The 19,375-nt window shown below is 42.5% G+C and overlaps 1 protein-coding gene across 1 annotated transcript; it reads left to right on the forward strand.

The window, feature by feature from the left end:
* The first annotated feature begins 13 nt into the window (after window positions 1-13).
* On the forward strand, window positions 14-11,814 carry FUCA1 (alpha-L-fucosidase 1). Its single transcript, XM_077899145.1, has 8 exons — window positions 14-420; window positions 2,446-2,580; window positions 4,420-4,557; window positions 6,518-6,623; window positions 8,100-8,300; window positions 9,436-9,626; window positions 10,729-10,828; window positions 11,052-11,814. The coding sequence occupies exons 1-8, from the start codon at window positions 29-31 to the stop codon at window positions 11,187-11,189; spliced, it is 1,401 nt and encodes a 466-aa protein (XP_077755271.1). The 5' UTR covers window positions 14-28; the 3' UTR covers window positions 11,190-11,814.
* The last annotated feature ends 7,561 nt before the right edge of the window (window positions 11,815-19,375 follow it).

Raw genomic sequence — 19,375 nt, forward strand, 5'->3', positions numbered from 1 at the left:
TTCGGGCGCCGCGACGCGGCCTTCGGCGATGAAGCCCTGGGCGGTGGGTCTCGGGCCGCCGCCGCCGCTGCCGCTGCCGCTGCTGCTGCTGCTGCTGCTCGGCGCGGCGTTGGTGCGCGGGCCGCCGCCTCCGCGCCGCTACACCCCGGACTGGCAGAGTCTGGACTCGCGGCCGCTGCCGGACTGGTTCGACAAGGCCAAGTTCGGGGTGTTCGTGCACTGGGGCGTGTTCGCGGTGCCGGCCTGGGGCAGCGAGTGGTTCTGGTGGCACTGGAAGGGCGAGGGGCTGCCGCAGTACGAGCAGTTCATGAGCGAGAACTACCCGCCCGGCTTCAGCTACGCCGACTTCGGGCCGCAGTTCACGGCGCGCTTCTTCCACCCCGACACCTGGGCCGACCTCTTCCAGGCGGCGGGGGCCCGGTGAGTGCCCGGGTCGGGCCGGCGGGAGGCGCGGGGCGGGGAGGCGGGCCCGGCCCAGGAGCCCCCCGAGGGGTGCGCACTGGACGTGGCGCACCTGGCCTCGCGGAGGGGGCGCGTCTGCTCGGGGCGGGGGGGGCGGGGGGGGAAGCCCCGTGTCTAGGCCTGTGTATGGAGACGATCGAGCTGCGCCGCACCCCCGGCCCCTTCCAGGTCAACAAGACAATCAGGATTCCAGAATTTTCATCCCGTGGTCTGGAGCTTTGTCACCTCCCTGCAGCCTCCTTCCACGGTGATGGAAAGCGGTTGTACTAGTTCCTTTTCAGCTTTACTGTCTCCCCCCCCCCCGCTCCCAGGGGGGGAAGAGTTCTGGGGCGCTGTGTAGGTGAACTGGGCCGACCCTCCCCGGCTCTTCTCAACGCCTTGCACACAGGAGGTGCTCAAGCGATGTCTGCGCTGTGTGGAGAGCAGAGGGAACTTGCTGTGCGAGGGTTCAGGGAAGTGAAAGTGCGGGAGGCAGAGGCTGTTGAAGGCCTGGGGCCAATCCTGAAGGACTGATGCCTTGAGGGCAGTGTGTTGCCAGCTGTAAAGTCAGGAAGTGGTTGCCCTCAGCTTCTAGAAGAGTAAAGTTGACAGCCGGGAGGGAAGCGGGGTTGGAGGAGGGTTAAGAGTGGAGCCAGGGAGTTTCCCTAGTGCTTGGCTTAGAGCAGTCTCCACCCTTACCAAGCCTCTTCAGTCCTCTCCTGGGTTTCAGGTTCTTTTGGACAAGCTTTCTTGTACTAAAGAGAAATTACAGCTGACATTTAATGTTTGCTGATAAATGGATGGGAATATAAGGCTTGAATAAAGAGAGGTGGTGGTCACCGTCTAATAGAAGCCTTAGAGATCCATAATTTACAAATTAAAAAAAAAAAAAAAAAGGGAAATGTGAGGGCAGCCTGGGTGGCTCAGCGGTTTAGCGCCTGCCTTTGGCCCAGGGTGTGATCCTGGGGACCCGGGATTGAGTCCCAAGTCGGGCTCCCTGCATGGAGCCTGCTCTTCCCTCTGCCTGTGTCTCTGCCTCTCTCTCTCTCTGTCATGAATAAATAAATCTTTAAAGAAAAAAAAAAAGGAAATGTGGGAGACCTTTGTCCAGACCCCTTATTTCATCAAGTGTCTGGCTATCTGGGCTTGGAGTAGGGGTAGGCAAGTAGGAAGAAATGGCATTTTGTAGCTCTTTTGTTCTTGGAGAATTCTCCTAAAGATCCCTTATTTTGTGGCCCAGGTGACAAGCCCACTTAGAGGAAGGGAACCAATGTCCTACCTCCAAATCTCATGACTCCGAGGCAAACATACTTTCCACCATACCAGAGGTCTGCAAACTGTGGCCAGAGAGATGGGTTCTCTGCCTGTTTCTGTAAATACCATGAGAATGATTTTTTTTATTTTATTTTAAAAGGATTAAAAAAGAAAAAAGTATATGCCACAGAGAGGAATGGGGCCCACTGAGGGTGAAACACTATCTGGGCCTTAAAGTCTTGGAGCTCCCCACACCAGCCCATGATTAAATCATCATGTGCAGGTGTCATCTGCCTTTCTGCCATAAAACAAATGAAATGTTGAGTGTTATTTCAACACTGCACTTTTCTCCCTATCTCTTTTGGTCTTTTGTCACCTCTGCAAATGAGAGGCAATTCACGTAGGCTTTTCTTTTACTTTTCTATCATCTGCTATTTCCAGAACCAGAGAGCTAAGGAAGGGGCATTTATTTTCCCTTCCCCCTGGGCCTCCTTCCTTGGCTGGAGACTAAGGACTCCGGCTTCCTTAAGTTTGCTACCATTCCTGGAGCAGTACCCAAGGGGAGTTGTGACTACATCACTTCCCTGGGTGTCACCGGTATAGTCACTCATCATGCAAGTACATTGAACTTAGGAGACATGCAAGGTCAAGTTCTCCCAACTTTTCTTAAACTCCTCAGGTGTGCTGGGTGAGTTCATGTTTATGGCCCACTGCTTGCTTCCTGTGCTTATGTAGTTTTGATGTCCGCAGGTATGTAGTCCTGACGACAAAGCACCACGAAGGCTTCACAAACTGGCCAAGTTCTGTGTCTTGGAATTGGAACTCTAATGATGTGGGTCCCCATCGTGATTTGGTTGGTGAGTTGGGAAGAGCCCTCCGGAAGAGGTAAGCATCTACAGATGGTTACTCTGTCATCTCTGTTGATCTTTCATTCCTCTCTGTTCTTGTGTGTTTTCTAAGTTTGCATCTAGTAAGTAAACCTGACGGGCTTCTGGCCTTTGAGTAGCAGTGTTTGAGGCTGGACACTTTTCATGTGATCAAAGGTGATATCATCAGAGAAGTTCATCGCCCTGTTTAGGGGAGGGATATCCAGTGTAGACCACGATGCTTCATTTGCATTCTGTGAAGATTCTTTCTGGAAGGCTTGCCAGCCCAAGGCATTTTCCAGTGTCTGATGAAGGACTGGGTCTGTGACCTTTGTGCCCTTCTTAGCTGTCAGCATGCAGCTTTGCAGGCATTCAGAGAAACTTTGGAGGAATGCTACATCAGGAGGAAACTGACAAGGGCAGGTAAAGGAGCCAAAAAGTGAAATAAGGAGCCACTGTGGTTGATTGTAATTAATGTTCCTTAATATTTGCCACTTAATAAGAAGTAACTTCCCAAGATCAAATAGCTTGGAAGTGGCAGAGATGGGATTTGAACCCAGTTATTCTGGTTTGGGACCCTATAGTTCTGGGTATGATTGCCTAAAGGGAGGAAAAGTGGTATTTGTACATCTCAGTTCTACTATGATTTGGTAAACTTAATGCCCTATTTCAGGGGTAGGCCAGCTGCCTGTTTGTATAAAGTTTGATTGGAACACAGTTACACCCATTCATTTATGTGTTGTGTCTATTGGCTTCTTTCAAGCTACAATTTCAGAGTTGGAATAGAGACCGCAAGGCCTGTGAAGCCTAAAATGCTAAGTGGCCCATGAAGAACGCATTTTCTGGTCACCTGGTCAATATTCAGTTTCTCAGTGCTGTGCTTGGCTAACAGTCCTACTGTAAAACTCAGCTGTTGAAAGACTGGACTTTACGATCCTTGATTTTACCTTCTTTGTATCTATTTAGTCCCCAAGTGATATGAAATATCTAACTCTTTCTGCCTTATCTGTGCTGTTGCAATGTCATTCTTACTTCTCACTGCAGTACAGCGCTTCGTGGTACTCACCATTTATAACTCAAAACAAGTTTTATTGTGTACAAAAATAAGTTACTTTGACCCTTTTATATTTTGGATGAGAATTCTTAACATTTCAATGTTAAGAACTATTAGTAAATCTTAAGTAAAGGAAGCGATAAACCTGTATCCATCAATTTCAACTACATAGAAAATGTTACTAATGATTACTTCTGAGTGATAAGACCTGGGATGTTTTATTCTTTATACTTTTTTCTATCTTCCAACATCTCTACAATATGTATTCTTACAACTGACAGAGAAAACTATTTTTAAAAAGGATTGTGTATCATTATTGAGATAACTGACATAGATAAAAGATGGTTTAAATGACATTTGATGTTAAGGTATTTGTGTTTAAAAGGAGTCCTGTGGGGATCCCTAGGTGGCGCAGCGGTTTAGCACCTGCCTTTGGCCCAGGGCGTGATCCTGGAGAGCCGGGATCAAATCCCACATCAGACTCCCGGTGCATGGAGCCTGCTTCTCCCTCTGCCTAAGTCTCTGCCTCTCTCTCTCTCTGTGTGACTATCATAAATAAATAAAAATTAAAAAAAAATAAAAATAAAAAAAATAAAAGGAGTCCTGTCTGTAGATCAAAAACTCAACCATTTTGTTTAATGGAAAGAGATAATTTAAGGAAATGGTTTGGGATCCCACTTGCCCCTACATGTCCTTACTGGTAAGTTTCACCAAGATGTAAACAATGCTGCTGTTGATTTTTCTTAAACTACATCATTTTTTCTTTACTTAATGGACATTTGCTGTTCTGTTTTTCCATTTAAGGAACATACGTTATGGACTCTACCACTCACTTTTAGAATGGTTCCACCCACTGTACCTACTTGATAAGAAAAACAACTTCAAAACACAGTTTTTTGTCCGTGCAAAAACAATGCCAGAACTATATGATCTTGTTAACAGGTAACAAAAAAAAAGTTTTTGCCCTTATGACTTTGATCAGTGAAATCAAAGCTTCCTATAGGATAACGTTAAGTTCGGGGAAAGCGGGAAAGGAGGGAATGTGGAAAAAAAAATCTGTAAGACATCAAAATAAAAATGGTGGTTTGCATTAAAACAGAATGTTTTTCTTCCTATGGTTCAAAACTCCTGCAATGTAGTCATCTTGCTTTATAGATTGAAATGAACAAAACCAAGGATGGGGGTTAAGTCAAAACTTCAGTCCCTCCTTGCATGCTGGTTTCTTTGTCAGGACCTTGGAGAGAGGCAGTGTGGTCCCCAAGGACACTTTCCCTCCTTCCCTACCGGATTTGGCATCTGGTAGATTTGTATTTGAATCCTGGCTCCTGTTACAAACCTTAAATGACCAACCTTCTGAGCCTCAGATTCTTGCTCCGTAAAGTAGGGAAATAATTCTTTCAATATTATGGGCTCAGAATGATATGTGCAAAGTATCTGTCATCTTGCATGGTACAGAATATGGGTGTTGTTATCATTATTTTTCTTAAAATGATTCCTTTCACTTTGGGACCCATCAGTAGTCTTCACCATGCTTTATTTCTAGTTTGCCCTTCTTACACTGGGGGCTGGCTCATAGAAGATGGTGGACCTTTAAAGCTCTAGGGACAGCCAGCCATCTCTGCCTGGCCTCTCATTTTAGACCAAAACCAAAACAAAATTTTTTGCATCCAGACAACTTCCCTTAGGATACAGTACAATTGTGAGAGACCAGCAGAGGCTTGGGGTCAGACAGACCTGGGTCTGAAATCCAGTTCTTTTTCTTACTGGCTGTGTGGCTTTGGTTAAATTCTTTAATCTTTCTAGATTTCAGTTTCTTCATCTGTGAAATGGGAATAATATACACCTCAGGGTTGTTGTAAAAACTAATGAGGTAATGAGCATAAAGTACCTAGTACAGTTTCTTACTCACAGTGAAACACAGTTTGCATTATACTTGCCTGTTAGGCAGTCGTTCTTGGAGTTGGCTTGCTGTTCTGATTACAGAGGACAGCATAGGATCAAGCATCAGCAGATACGAATTTGAGTTCTAGCTCCTATTACTTGTAAGATTTGTCACCTAAAACAGATTGCCCTTCTGAGCATCAGATTCTCATTCTCTAAATGAGAATAATCAGGCTTACCTTACATGTGCAGGCACACACATGCACGCACACACACTCATGCCACATAGAGGTCAGGGTAGAATATGTGAAAGATGCAGCTGTGGCTCAAGTGTACTCTATAGATCCTTTATAGTTGAAGCTTTGGGTAGCTGTCCAAAACAATGCATTTGCTGGAATAGTTCAAGCTCTTAATACATTTTTAAAATTAAAAACATCATTTTTTAAATTTAAAGTCAAGTTAATATATAGTGTATTATTAGGTCAGGGTTTAGTGATTCATTAGTTGCATATAACACCCAGTGCTCATTACATCATGTACCCTCCTTAATGCCCGTCACCCAGTTACCCCATGTAGTTACCCCAGTGTAAGAGGGTTCCCTTTTCTCTACATTCTTGTCAACATCTGTTGTTTCCTGAGTTGTTAGTACATCTTGGAGGCAGAAACCCTAATTCTATAGTTCTGGAGCACCACTCTTTTAATTGGAATCAGTTGCTGGAAGGACACCAAATTGTTTATATATTGATTACAACCTCATTTTTTTTTTTCAGAAGACATTGAAAAAAAAATTAGGAAATGCACCAAAATACTGTTTATTAAACAGTGGTTTGTGAGCAGCCATGACAGAATTATGGTCATTGTTTTGTCTGTTTAGTTTTCCACATTCTCTTGGTACCTTGGTAATTATATGATACTTTCAAATGGGAAAAGTTTTAAAAATATTTGTTACAAAATAGATCCATGAGATATCACTGTGAATAGATTCAGATAACAAACTTTGTCCTAATCGCATGTCTTTCAGGTATGAACCTGACTTGATTTGGTCTGATGGAGAGTGGGAATGTCCTGATACTTACTGGAACTCTACAGAGTTTCTTTCTTGGCTCTACAATGATAGTCCAGTCAAGGCATGTGATTGTATAACTTCTTTCTTATTTGTCATGAGAAAAGAAAGAATGAGCAGCCAAGATCTGGAGTATGAACAGTGACAGCAGCAACAATAATAAATACCAGTAGCGACATGGAGGTGGTAGGGACCAGGAGACTTCATAGATGTGAAAGGTTTCGCCTTTAATTCTTTTGCCCTCCTTCCTTGGAGAATAAGCTAGCTTTTTTCTCCTTTAATTCCTGATTTTGACAATAGAGATTTAAAGCTTATTAAACTTAAGTAGTATGTAGAAGTCCCAGAGACTTAGAGAAAGTAAAATAAATCATTAAAATAAATGACGAACACCATAAATGAGAAAACCACCCAAAAAATTAATGTGCAAATAATAAAATTAAATAATGGGTATAGGATGCAGATATTTATGACCTCATTCATCTCTGCTGGATATGCAGTTTAAATCTCAAGAGGAGGGATCCCTGGGTGGCGCAGCGGTTTGGCGCCTGCCTTTGGCCCAGGGCGCGATCCTGGAGACCCGGGATCGAATCCCACATCGGGCTCCCGGTGCATGGAGCCTGCTTCTCCCTCTGCCTGTGTCTCTGCCTCTCTCCCTCTCTCTTGGTGACTATCATAAATAAATAAAAATTAAAAAAAAAAAATCTCAAGAGGAAATTTCATTTCTCTTATATCCACCATAGATTAGGGTGAGGTCGTACCTGAATCATCCCTACCCGGATTGATGTTCCCCATTTAAGTTAGGTAATTAACTCTGTTGTGATGTCATACTGTCCACATATCTGTCTACTCAGACAGTCTCTGCTGGATCTCTAAGGGCAAGAACTGTTTATTCACCTTGGATACCCCAGTACAAGAATCTTAATAGTATTAATCATAACATTAAGATATTCTATGTAATGATTTCTCATAGTTCAACAAAGATTTGAAGGAAAGAAAAGAATATTTTCTGATTTTTCTTTATCAAGGAAAAGAAAGTCTGGGTTATATAGTGGAAAGCATCCTGAGCTGGGTTCACATACCTGATTCACAGTCTCAGTTTCCTGAAACTGTGCCCAGGGATATGACCTCCTCCCCAAAATATCTTCCTCTCCCCAAGAAGTCATTTCCCAGATTACCTTTAAATCAGGCTCTCCCAGCTCTAACATTATATGTAGCTTGACCAGGATTTCTCAGCCTCGGCACTGTTGACATTTGGGGCTGGATATTTTGCTGTGAGGGGGCTGTCTTGTTTGTTGTAAGACATTGCAACAGCATCTCGGCCTCTACTCACTAGATGGCACTAGCACCACCCCAATTCTGGCAACCAAAAATGTCTCTAGACTTTGCCAAAAGTCTCCTGAGCAAAATAGCCCCCAGTTGAGAACCATTCTAGACTAAATCTATTCCTATGTCCCAATACACACTTAATTTACCAAACTGCATTACGTAAGGAAGCAAAGTAGTTTTACCCCAGATGACCCAGTACTCTCTCTTCCTTTAGGATCACGTAGTGGTAAATGACCGGTGGGGTCAGAACTGTTCCTGTCACCATGGAGGATACTACAACTGTCAAGATAAATACAAGCCAGAGAGCTTGCCAGACCACAAGTGGGAAATGTGTACCTCCATAGACAAGGTCTCCTGGGGCTATCGTCGTAACATGGTGATGTCGGACGTTGCAAGTGAATGTGAAATCATCTCGGTAAGAGTTAGTTATTTGTTAGCTACTGAGAAACTAGCCTTCTGACTAAGAGTGGTGGGAGCACCCTGGATGGAAGTGCAGGTCGACAGAATCCACTGGGGTCGTTGAACACACCCATAGAAACCTGTCCTGGAGGGCAGCTGGGTGGCTCAGTTGGTTAAGCGGCTGCCTTCAGCTCAGGTCATGTTCCCAGGGTCTTGGGATAGAGCCCTACTTTGGGTTCCCTGCTCAGCAGGGAACCTGCTTCTCCCTCTGCCCTTCCCCCTGCTTGTACTCTGCTGTCTCTCTCAAATACATAAATAATTTTTTTTTTTTTTTTTAAAGAAACCTGTCCTGGAGTGCCTGGGTGGCTTAGTTGGTTAAACATTCAACTCTTGGTTTCGGCTCAGGTTGTGATCTCAGGGTCATGACCTCAAGCCTCACATGGCTCTGTGCTCACCACAGAGTCGGCCTGGGATTCTCTCTCCTCCCTCTGCCCCTCTACCCTATTCAAATAAATAAATTTTTTTTTTTGAGAGAGAGACAGAGAGAGGCAGAGACACAGGCAGAGGGAGAAGCCGGCTCCATGCAGGGAGCCCGATGCGGGACACAATCCTGGAACTCCAGGATCACGCCCTGGGCTGAAGGCAGGCACTCAACCATTGAGCCACCCAGGGATGCCCTAAATAATTAAATCTTAAGACAAAAAAACTAAAAAACAAAACCTGTCCTAAAGAAATAACTGTAATTACAGAAGAAAGTTTTACATACAGAGTTATTCTTGCCAGGATTATTTGCAGTTGGATATGTGGGTTGTTTTAATTTCTTGCAGTGCTCACACTTTGCGCTTCTGACACATGATCTTCTCCACCACATGCTGTGCTGTGGGAAGTGCAGGCTCACATGGAAGTGCCCATGATCATTCCCTGGATTTTGAGTTAATATATTTCTCCACTACGTAGCAAGATTTTTCAGTTTTCTCAGATAAGCCTGTCCTTCAATAATGACAAAATACAGATAGCATTTCAAAAGGGCAAGGGATATTCACCAAGGGAGAGAATGTGCCGTAGATTCTTCTCTTCACACCTGTGTGCTCCAAACATTCTGCCGGGCTTGGCACTTGCAGCTAGGATTTCACTGTTTCTGCTCTCTCCAGGAACTGGTTCAGACAGTGAGCTTGGGAGGCAACTACCTCCTCAACATTGGACCAACTAAAGATGGACTGATTGTCCCCATCTTCCAAGAAAGGCTTCTTTCCATTGGGAAGTGGCTAAGCATCAATGGGGAGGCTATCTATGCCTCTAAACCGTGGAGGGTACAACTGGAAAAGAACACGACGTCTGTGTGGTGAGCTTGTCTTCTGCTACATGTAGGAGCAGGACTGTGGCCCCTCACCGGCTGGTGTCTCCTCGGGTCCACAGTGTTAGCAACCAGGGCAGAAGCTATCTGGAGGAAACCCCAAAGCAGCACTCTTGCTATTAAATGTGTACCCCAATTTATGTCTTAAGCCACCAAAATATCTTTGACTAGTAAGAGGTATGGTAGGCTTGGTGAAAGGAAAAGCTACAAAGTGTTCCTTGTTACCCTGCCTCCTAAAAACATCAATAGCCAATACTCGCATAGCACCTCCCACGTTTAAGGCTCCAGTCCAGATTCTTCTCACTCACTTAATCCCCTCAACAATCCCACCAGGTGGATACTGTCATTATCCCCATATTACAAGTGAGAAGGGGGACCCAGGACCCCTCTGTACCTTGCCTAGGATCACAAAGCTAACCTAGCAGAGAAGTTGTGACTCAAATGTAGATTTGTGGATCTAGTTATTTGACCTTGGGCCTGCGTTTTTCAAGTGCGAAATGGGGTGATGATATTTAGCTTCCTGTGGTTGTCCTGGAGGTGAAGTGTGTAAATTTATGTAAAGCACCAGGTGTACTCGAAGTGTTCAGTGAAAGGCATCTGCAGGTATTATACCATTGGGTACAGTGGTCTTTGCCTCAGGGGAAAGACGTTCATCCTTCCATTTGAGGTGAATTCCTATTTATGATTTTTACCATCTTCTCTAAGCATGGTGAACTCTCAGAACAAATCCTCCTTTAGTGTACATCTTGCCCTTATTGGATCCTCTACTGTTTTCAAGTGGATTTGGAGTTGAAAAAAGATTTGAATAATAACCAAATGGCTTCAAGGTTAAATAACTAGTGTAAGCGTTAACATTTTTTAAAGAAAACTGATAACCCAATAGGAAAAATGGAAGAGATCCCCAGAAATAGTCTTACAGAGCTGCTTTCTTCCCACAGACATTAATAGGCATTGAGTTAGTAGCACTTCCCAGCAGCACTGACAGACTCAAGGTGTTGGCATCAGTAGATAATTGAAAGGGGGATACATGGGGCTATGTGTCAGGGTCACTAGCCAGGTATGTCTGATACTGACATTTCTTTTTTCCCAGGTATACCTCAAGAGGAATGACTGTTTATGCCATTTTCCTGCGCTGGCCAGAAAATGGAGTCTTAAGCCTTAAATCCCCAGTAACTACCTCGACTACACAGGTGAGGAACCTCAGTGAGTCCGTTCTGAGAGGTGACCTTCCTAAAGGAATTGGAGGTCTTCTCTACTTCTTCCTTCCTGCCCCATGTCTCCTCCATATTGACCCTCCCCACTTCTAGACTATCTGTCCTGCCCTGGCCCAGGGCAGTTGTCTCCCAAAATGTTCAAGCCATATTCTATACTCAGGGTGTTGATGTCTTCTCCATTCCCTTTTGCTATCTGCAGATAACGATGCTGGGGATCCAGAAAGATCTGAAGTGGTCCACGGAACCAGAAGGTCTGCTCATTTATCTGCCCCAGTTATCACTCTTTACTCTGCCAGTTGAGTTTGGTTGGACTATAAAGCTGACAGGAGTGGAATGATTGTTGGAGTTCAGGAGGAACTGCCTCCTGTTGGCTGCTTTGGTTTTCCTCTTATAGCACCATCGTTGTAATAAACTACTTCTCTATTCAGAGATGGCTTTTCCAACACATTTTAATCAAAGGAACTGAGTGCATTATACTGATGTCTCAATGGATCAGAGATCTGAGATCCATTGCTAGCATACCTCTCTCTGATCAGCAAGAGGCACTAGCTGGTTAAGCTCTGCGTTCATCCTTCTATTCCTAACTTGGGAAATTATCTACCCCAGAAACTTCCCTCCATTCCTTGTGTTTGAAACCTATTTCCTTACTCAATGACTTCAGATAAAGAATGAGCCAAGTCACCCCATTGCCTATGGAAGAAGGTGAAGAGGATCTGGCAATCTCAACCATACGCTGTGTGTTTAGCATCAGTTGTCACCAGCACCCCTCCAAGAGGAGGAGATCCTGGAAGGGAAGCAAGAGGCTAGCAAGGGCTGCCAATGGTCAGCTCTTTGGAAGTTTCCATAGCAAACTAGGTGCTCAGAAATTCAGTCTGTTTACAGTGATAGGATGAAGAAAATGAATGTGATTCTGCCCTGCTTTTTAAAATATAATCAAATAAATAAATTTTTATGTCAAATCATTTCTATCAAAAAGCATGTTGTAGTTTTCTTCTCCCAGTTTCTTATGGACTACTTATGAAGAGCTCTGTTTCTGTTAAAAAAAAAAAAAAAAAAAAAAAGGACTTGACAAGTCTCCATAATGCCAAACAAAGAACATAATTCCTTTGCTTTTTATGCTTCTCCTAGTACTGTTCTTTTGAGTTGGCTATCATTTCAGCCCCTTTCATTATTACAGATCTAATCAGATTTTCTATTTCTTTTTTATTTAATAGATATATTTATAAATCTTTTACCTGACATTTGAGGAATATTTGTTTTTCTCAAGCACATGGAATACTGACCAATGTAAATATCAAAGGAGCACTATCAAAGATTTATATGTCTACAATATAATTCAAGGACCTATAAAAAAATAAAAACTTGGAGGAAAAAAACCCTAAATATTTGAAAACTTTATAACACACTTCAAAATAACTCACTGATCAAAGAAGGCACCATACAAGAAAATAGAAAATAGTTAGAATAATGAGACCGCTGTGTAGTGAACCTTGTGAGATGGAATGAAGTCTTTAGAGAGGATTCTGGGAAGATGGCAGAGAGGAGGCACCAGGAAGCTGTCTCCTGACCTAGACAACAAGTACACTGGCAGGATTTGGTGGAAATTCTGTAGAACTCTGGAGTCTACCAAGGCTCCAGCTTCCAGAGGAAGATTTGGATGATAAATTGTGGTTTTGATCAACTTACCTACCTATCTTCCAGCCCCAGTCATGTGGCAGGCAACTATAAACATGTTCCTGGAGAAACTTTTACACAGCTTGTGGGAGCCAGGGTGGGCAAAAAGGACTCTGTCCTCCAAATATCTGGGATTTGATCTCTGACTATTGCTTCTGAGGCAAAAATATGGGCAGGCATTGTTGCACCTCCCCCACTGCTGCAAGCTACTCCTCCTCTGGCTAAAGTCACTTCCATGAATTTAAAGGGCTGGTGCCCCGCCACCCACCCCCATTCAAATATTTTCCTTTTGGGAGCCAGATATTAAAAACTAGGGCATTCAAAAACAACTGCATGCACGAGGAATATTAGAAAGTTACCACACATGCCTAGAGAAAGGCTCAGAAAAGACCTGAGAATTTACATCTCTGGCTCATCCTCAGCAGATAGCCTACAACAATCAAAATGTAAAATTAAAAAAAAAAAAAAAAAAACAAAACAAAATGTAAAATTAACTTAAAAAACCCAGCAAGCCTTGGGAAGGGGGGAGGGGGAGAATCTGAATCTGATATCCAGAGTTACTACTGAGTCCAATGTCCAGATTTCACCAAAAATATCACAAGGCATGCAGAGAAACAGGAAAACATGGTCCATTCAAAAAAAAATAAAAAATAAAAAAAAGGTAAGTCAACGGAAACTGAAACAGGCCCTGAAAAAGACCTGATGGCAGATAAACTGGACAGACTTTAACCTTAAAGATGCTCAAAAAAACTAAAGCTGTGGAGAAAGTCAAGAAAATGATGTATGAATGAAGCTGATATGTCAATAGATAGCTAGATAACCTAAGAAGAAACCACACACACACAACACACACACACACACAAACACACAATTCTGGAGCTGAAAAGTCCAACTGACATTAGAAATTCACCGGAGGAATTCAAAGGCAGACTTGAGTAGGCAGAAGAAATAATACTGCACTTGAAGATGGGACAATGGAAATTATTGAGTCTGAGGAACTGAAAGAAGCAAGATTGAAGAAAAGATCATATGTTGGAGCAGAGATAAACAAAATAGAGAAAAAGAATAGAGAAGATAAATGAAACATGTTTTTTTGAAAAGATCAGTAAAATGACAAGTGGATGGACTAAGGAAAAAGAAGGTTCAAATTACTAAAACGAGGGCAACCCGGGTGGCTCAGCACTTTTGGCCCAGGGTGTGGTCCTGGGGATCCGGGATTGGGTCCCACATCGGGCTCCCTGCGTGGAGCCTGCTTCTCCCTCTGCCTCGTGTCTCTGCCTCTCTCTCCCTCTGTGTCTCTCATGAATAAATAAAATCTTAAAAAAAATTACTAAAATGAAAATGGGGACATTACCACTAATTCTACAGAAATAAAAAGGATTATAAGAGCTAATGAGCTACTGTAGTCTAACAAATTGGATACCTAGATGAAGTGGGAAATTTCCTAAAAACAAAACCTACCAAGACTACAAAGAAATAGAAAACCTGAATAGATGTATAACTAGTAAGGAGATTGAATCAGTAATTTTAAGATCTCCTGACAAAGAAAAGCCCTGGACCCAGTAGCTTCTTTGGTGAATTCTACCAAACATCTAAAGACGAACTAACTTTCCAGAAAAGCAAAGAGGAGAAAAAACTTCCTAACTTAATCTATAAGGCTGGCATTAACCTGATACCAAATCCAGACAAAGACACCAGGAGACTACAGACCAACATCCCTTATGATCATTGATACAAAAACTCTTCCAAAAAATACTAGCAAACCAAAATCAGCAACATTCAAAGTATATGGCATCACTAAATGGGATTTATTCATGGAATGCAAGGTTGGTTCAAGATACAGAAATCAATCATTGTAACACAGTAACAAAACAAAAGGGAAAAATGGTCATTTTTTTTTTAAGATTTATTTATTCATTCAGAGAGAGAGAGAGGCAGAGACACAGGCAGAGGGAGAACCAGGCTCCATGTAGGAAGCCCGACGCGGGACTCCATCCGGGGTCTCCAGGATCACACCCTGGGCTGCAGGTGGCGCTAAACCGCTGCGCCACCGGGGCTGCCCAAAAAATGGTCATCTTAATTGAGGCAGAAAAGCATTTGACAAAATTCAACATCTTTTTGTGACAAATACACTCAAGAAACTAGGAATAGAGGGGCACCTGTCTGGCTCAATCAGAGGAGCATAAGACTTTTGATCTCAGGGTTATGAGTTTAAGCCCCATATTGGACATAGAGCTTACTTTATTAAAAAAAAAAAAAAAAAAAGCAAACCTCAGAATGGGAGTAAATATTTGTAAATCACATGTCCGGAATATAAAGTGGACTCCTAAAACTCAACTAACAAAAGAATCTAATTTAAAAATGGAAAAGGACTTGAATATGTATTTGTTCAAAGAAAATATACAAATGGCCAATAAGACATAAAAAGATGGTGAGAATCACTAATAGCTAGGGAAATGGAAATCAAAACCAAGGGATCCCTGGGTGGCGCAGCGGTTTAGCGCCTGCCTTTGGCCCAGGGCGCGATCCTGGAGACCCGGGATCGAATCCCACGTCGGACTCCCAGTGCATGGAGCCTGCTTCTCCCTCTGCCTATGTCTCTGCCTCTCTCTCTCTCTCTGTGACTATCATAAAAAAAAAAAAAAAAAAAAAAAAAAAAAAAAATTAAAAAAAAAAAAAAAAGAAATCAAAACCAAGAGACACCACTTCCCAACTATTCGGCTATTACCAAAACAAAACAAAACAAAAAAAACAAAACAAAACAAAAAAAACTAAACAAAAAAAACCAGAAAATAAATGTTGGCAGGGATGGGGAGAAACTTGAACCCTTGTACATTACGTACTGGTGGGAATGTAAAATGGTGCAGCTGTTATGGAAAATATAGCACTTCTTGAAAAAAATTAGAGAATTACCATATGGCCCAGAAATACCATTTTTGGGTATATACCCCCAAAGAACTGAGAGCAGAGTATCAAAAAGATTATTGGTACACCATAACAGCTAAAACATGGAAGCAACTCAAGTGTCCATTGACAGATGAATGGATAAGCAAACTGAAACATATATGTGTATGTATTTTGCAGTTATATATATTTTCACAGTTAGCTTTTCCATTATGTGTATTATTTATTTCACATATATATTGCATGGTTTGCTTATCCACATATATATGCTACTCAATGTTAAAAAGGAAGGAAATTCTGCAATGTGCTACAACACAGACAAAACTTGTGAACATTAAAAGAAATCAGCCAGTCACAAAAAGACAAAAACCATACTATTCTCCTTGAATGAGGGACTTAACATTATCCAAATAATAGTGTCAGAAAGTAGAATGGTGGATGCTGGATACTGAATTTCAGTTTTACAAGATGAAAGGAGTTATGAAGATGGATAGTAATGATGGTTGCACATTATGAATGTATTTTTTTTTAAGATTTAAGAGAGGGGCACTTGGGTGGCTCAGTGAGGGAGCATCTGCCTTTGGCTGAGGTCATGATCCCGGGGTCCTAGGATTGAGTCCCTCATCAGTCTCCCTACAGGGAAGGGAGCCTGCTTCTCCCTCTGCCTATGTCTCTGCCTCTCTCTGTGTGTCTCATAAATAAATAAAATCTTTAAAAAATTTATTTAAGAGAGTGAGAGCAGGGGGAAAGGGAAAGGAAGAAGGAGAGGGAGAGACTCTCAAGGAGACTCCCCACTGAGCATACAGCCCAACCCGGGGCTCAGTCTCATGACCCAGAGATCATGACCTGAGCCAAAATCAAAAGTTGGACACTTAAAAAAAAATGTTGGACACTTAACCGACTAAGCCACCCAGGCGCCCGTGAACGTATTTAATACCACTGAACTGTACACTTTAAAATGGTTAAGATGATAAATTGTATGTTATATGTGTTTTAGCACAATAAAAAAATGGGAAAAAATTGAAAAAAATAGAAGACATGTATAGCCTTAAATGTTTATACTGGAAAAAATGAAAGGCTGAGATTTATAGGTTATTGGATGTCACTGTAAAGAAATCAGGAAAGGGGAGGAAGGGGTGAAACCAGAGCACCAATCCAAAGGAAATATTTGAGTGATGAAATTAAAAGCAGAAAGTAGGGGCGCCTGGGTGGCCCAGTCAGTTAAGTGGCTGCCTTCAGCTCGGGTCTTGATCTTGGGGTCCTAGGATCCAGCCCTGCGTTGGGCTTCCTGCTCAGCTGGGAGCCTGCTTCTCCCTCTTGCCCCTTACCCTATTCATGTTCTCTATCTCTCTCAAATAAATAAATAAAATCTAAAAACAAAAACAAAAAAAAAAAACAACAATGCAGAACACAATAATGATCAACAGGGCCAATGGTTGATTGTTTGAAATACTAACAAATAGAAAAAAAAAAAGGATAAACAATTTTAGGAGTGAAAAAGGGCACACTACACAGCCAGATTAAAAATAATATGGGGATCCCTGGGTGGCGCAGCGGTTTGGCGCCTGCCTTTGGCCCAGGGCGCGATCCTGGAGACCCAGGATCAAATCCCACGTCAGGCTCCCGGTGCATGGAGCCTGCTTCTCCCTCTGCCTATGTCTCTGCCTCTCTCTCTCTCTCTCTCTCTCTCTCTGTGACTATCATAAATAAATAAAAAAATAATAATAATATGGATGATATTATACCAATAAAACTTTAAAAAAATGAAAACATTCCTAGAAAATAGCATTAAGCCAAGTGGCTTAAGAAAAAAATAGAACACTCGCAAGTCCTCTAACATTTAAAGACACTGAGTCAGTAATGCACAATCTTCCCATAAAGAAAAGACCAGCCCTAGGTTTTACAGAGGAGCTCCACAAAACTTCCAAAGAGGTTGAAATTCTTATTTTTCAGACAACAGAAACACTTCACCTTATGCATAATAGTACCATAACTTTGACACCATAATTAGAGGAAAAGAGTAATGGGTAGCTCTATCCACTCATGAACAAAGATGCAAAAAGTTCTAAACAAAATATCAGAAACTGAATCCAGGCAACAGTCATAAAAGCATAACAACATATGTCAAAATTGGTTGCAAGAATTTCAGGTTGCCTTTAACATCAGAAAGCATGCCAATGAATTCAACACGTTATGTTAAAGGAGTAGAGCTGGATGAGCTCAATATTTTCAGAAATACCCTTTGATGAATCATATTTGTGATTTACAACAACAACAACAGAAAACCTCTGTACAAAGCAGGACCAGAAGTAGGTACACACTTACAACCTACAGCAACCATCTCACCTAAAAGCGGGAGGTTGAGAAACAAGTCTTCCAAACCAGGAGTGAGCTGGGCTGCCCAGTAGCACGGCGCTAAGGGCTGTTTGGGAGGTCTTAACGCATGCAGGAAAACATGTCAAAGAAATAAGGGGCATCAGAATTCGCAAGGATGAAACCAAGCCATCGCTGTTCTCGGATGATGTAATTGTCCACATACAAAGCCTCAAAAACTATACAAATTCAATTATTAGAATAAATAAGATACTTTAGCAGGATGTTAGATGAGTAGACAAAAATCAATTGCATTTCTACAGTCAAGAAACTAGAAAACAATGAAAAACCTCCCATCTTCTGTAACAGCAAAAGATATAAGGTATACCTAAAACAAAATGAGCAAAAGTTGTATCAGAGATTTAAGAACCACAGCTCCCCCAGGCCCTAACCATAGTGTCTCTTGGAAAGGAGATGCAGGGCTACTTTGTGGCTTTCACACCTAAGCCTCCTTGATTGTATGATAGGTCCCCAGGAAATCCTGCTGGTCGAGTCCGAGTACAAAGCTGAGCCCAGCTCCTGCAAATTCTTAACCCCATGTGTGTCCTGAGCTCTTCAGTCTTCCAGGAGATACCCAACTGGACTGATTCCAGGATGGTTCTCATGGAGAGGAGTAGATTCAGCTTCTTAAAAATTTAATTCCAAAGTGTGGTCCTAACTCTAAAATTTCATCCAGTGTCTGGAGTAAATCTGTACTGTTGGTTGTTTTTGGAGGGTGACTGCTATGAAAACCAGCAGATTCAACTCCTGACAAAATTGAGTTTTCGCTAACTCCTAAGTCTTAAATATTGTATCAAATGTCTGGAGTAAATCTGGGCTGTTAGACTTGATTCCAGATGATCGTTATGATGGAAATAAGTAGACTGAACTTCTTACAAACTGGAGGTCTGAGGTGTGTCATTTCCTTTCAGCCTCCCTGATCACATGGAGGGTCAGAGGCGCAGGATGGTTTGCTGTTGGAACATAGATGGAACCCCTTACAAAACGTTTAGCTCAAGGTATATCCCCAACTCTTCAACCTTTCAATATTGTATCAAAGGTCTCTAGAAAATCTGCATCAAGTAAATTCATTTGGGAGGATCTATCTCAGTAGACACAAGTAAATTAAACACCTTACAAGGCTTGCCCTCGCCTCAAATGTCTCAAGTAATTCCGTGTTGGAATTACCAGCCCAGGGCTGGATGGTTTGCAATGAAGAATAGATCGAACCCCTTACGAAGCTGAAGCCCAAGTTTCTGGACTCTTCAGTTGGGGACCTTGGCAGGCCACTTCCTCTCATCTATCGTCAAGTCCTAAGCTGACAAATTATTTTGTCACTGTGCTTATCTTAGGAAACTGACAAAAGTGACTCTCATAGTCTGTTAATGCGCTGCGAGTTTTCAGATGGTCAGGCAATCCTGCCACAGTGGCCACCCAGGGACATGGGTTGCAGCTGAGAAACCTTGATGAGGCTCAAGACACTGTACTTGTGGGGGCTACCTTAGGCCATAGGCCCAGGTGGTCAACCTTGAGCAGGTAGGAAGGTGAGACTGGGCCTAAAAGACTCCATTGTCCATCATCTCAGGAACTTTC

This window comes from Canis aureus, chromosome 5, assembly GCF_053574225.1.
Source record: "Canis aureus isolate CA01 chromosome 5, VMU_Caureus_v.1.0, whole genome shotgun sequence".
Classification (NCBI taxonomy): Eukaryota; Metazoa; Chordata; class Mammalia; order Carnivora; family Canidae; genus Canis; species Canis aureus.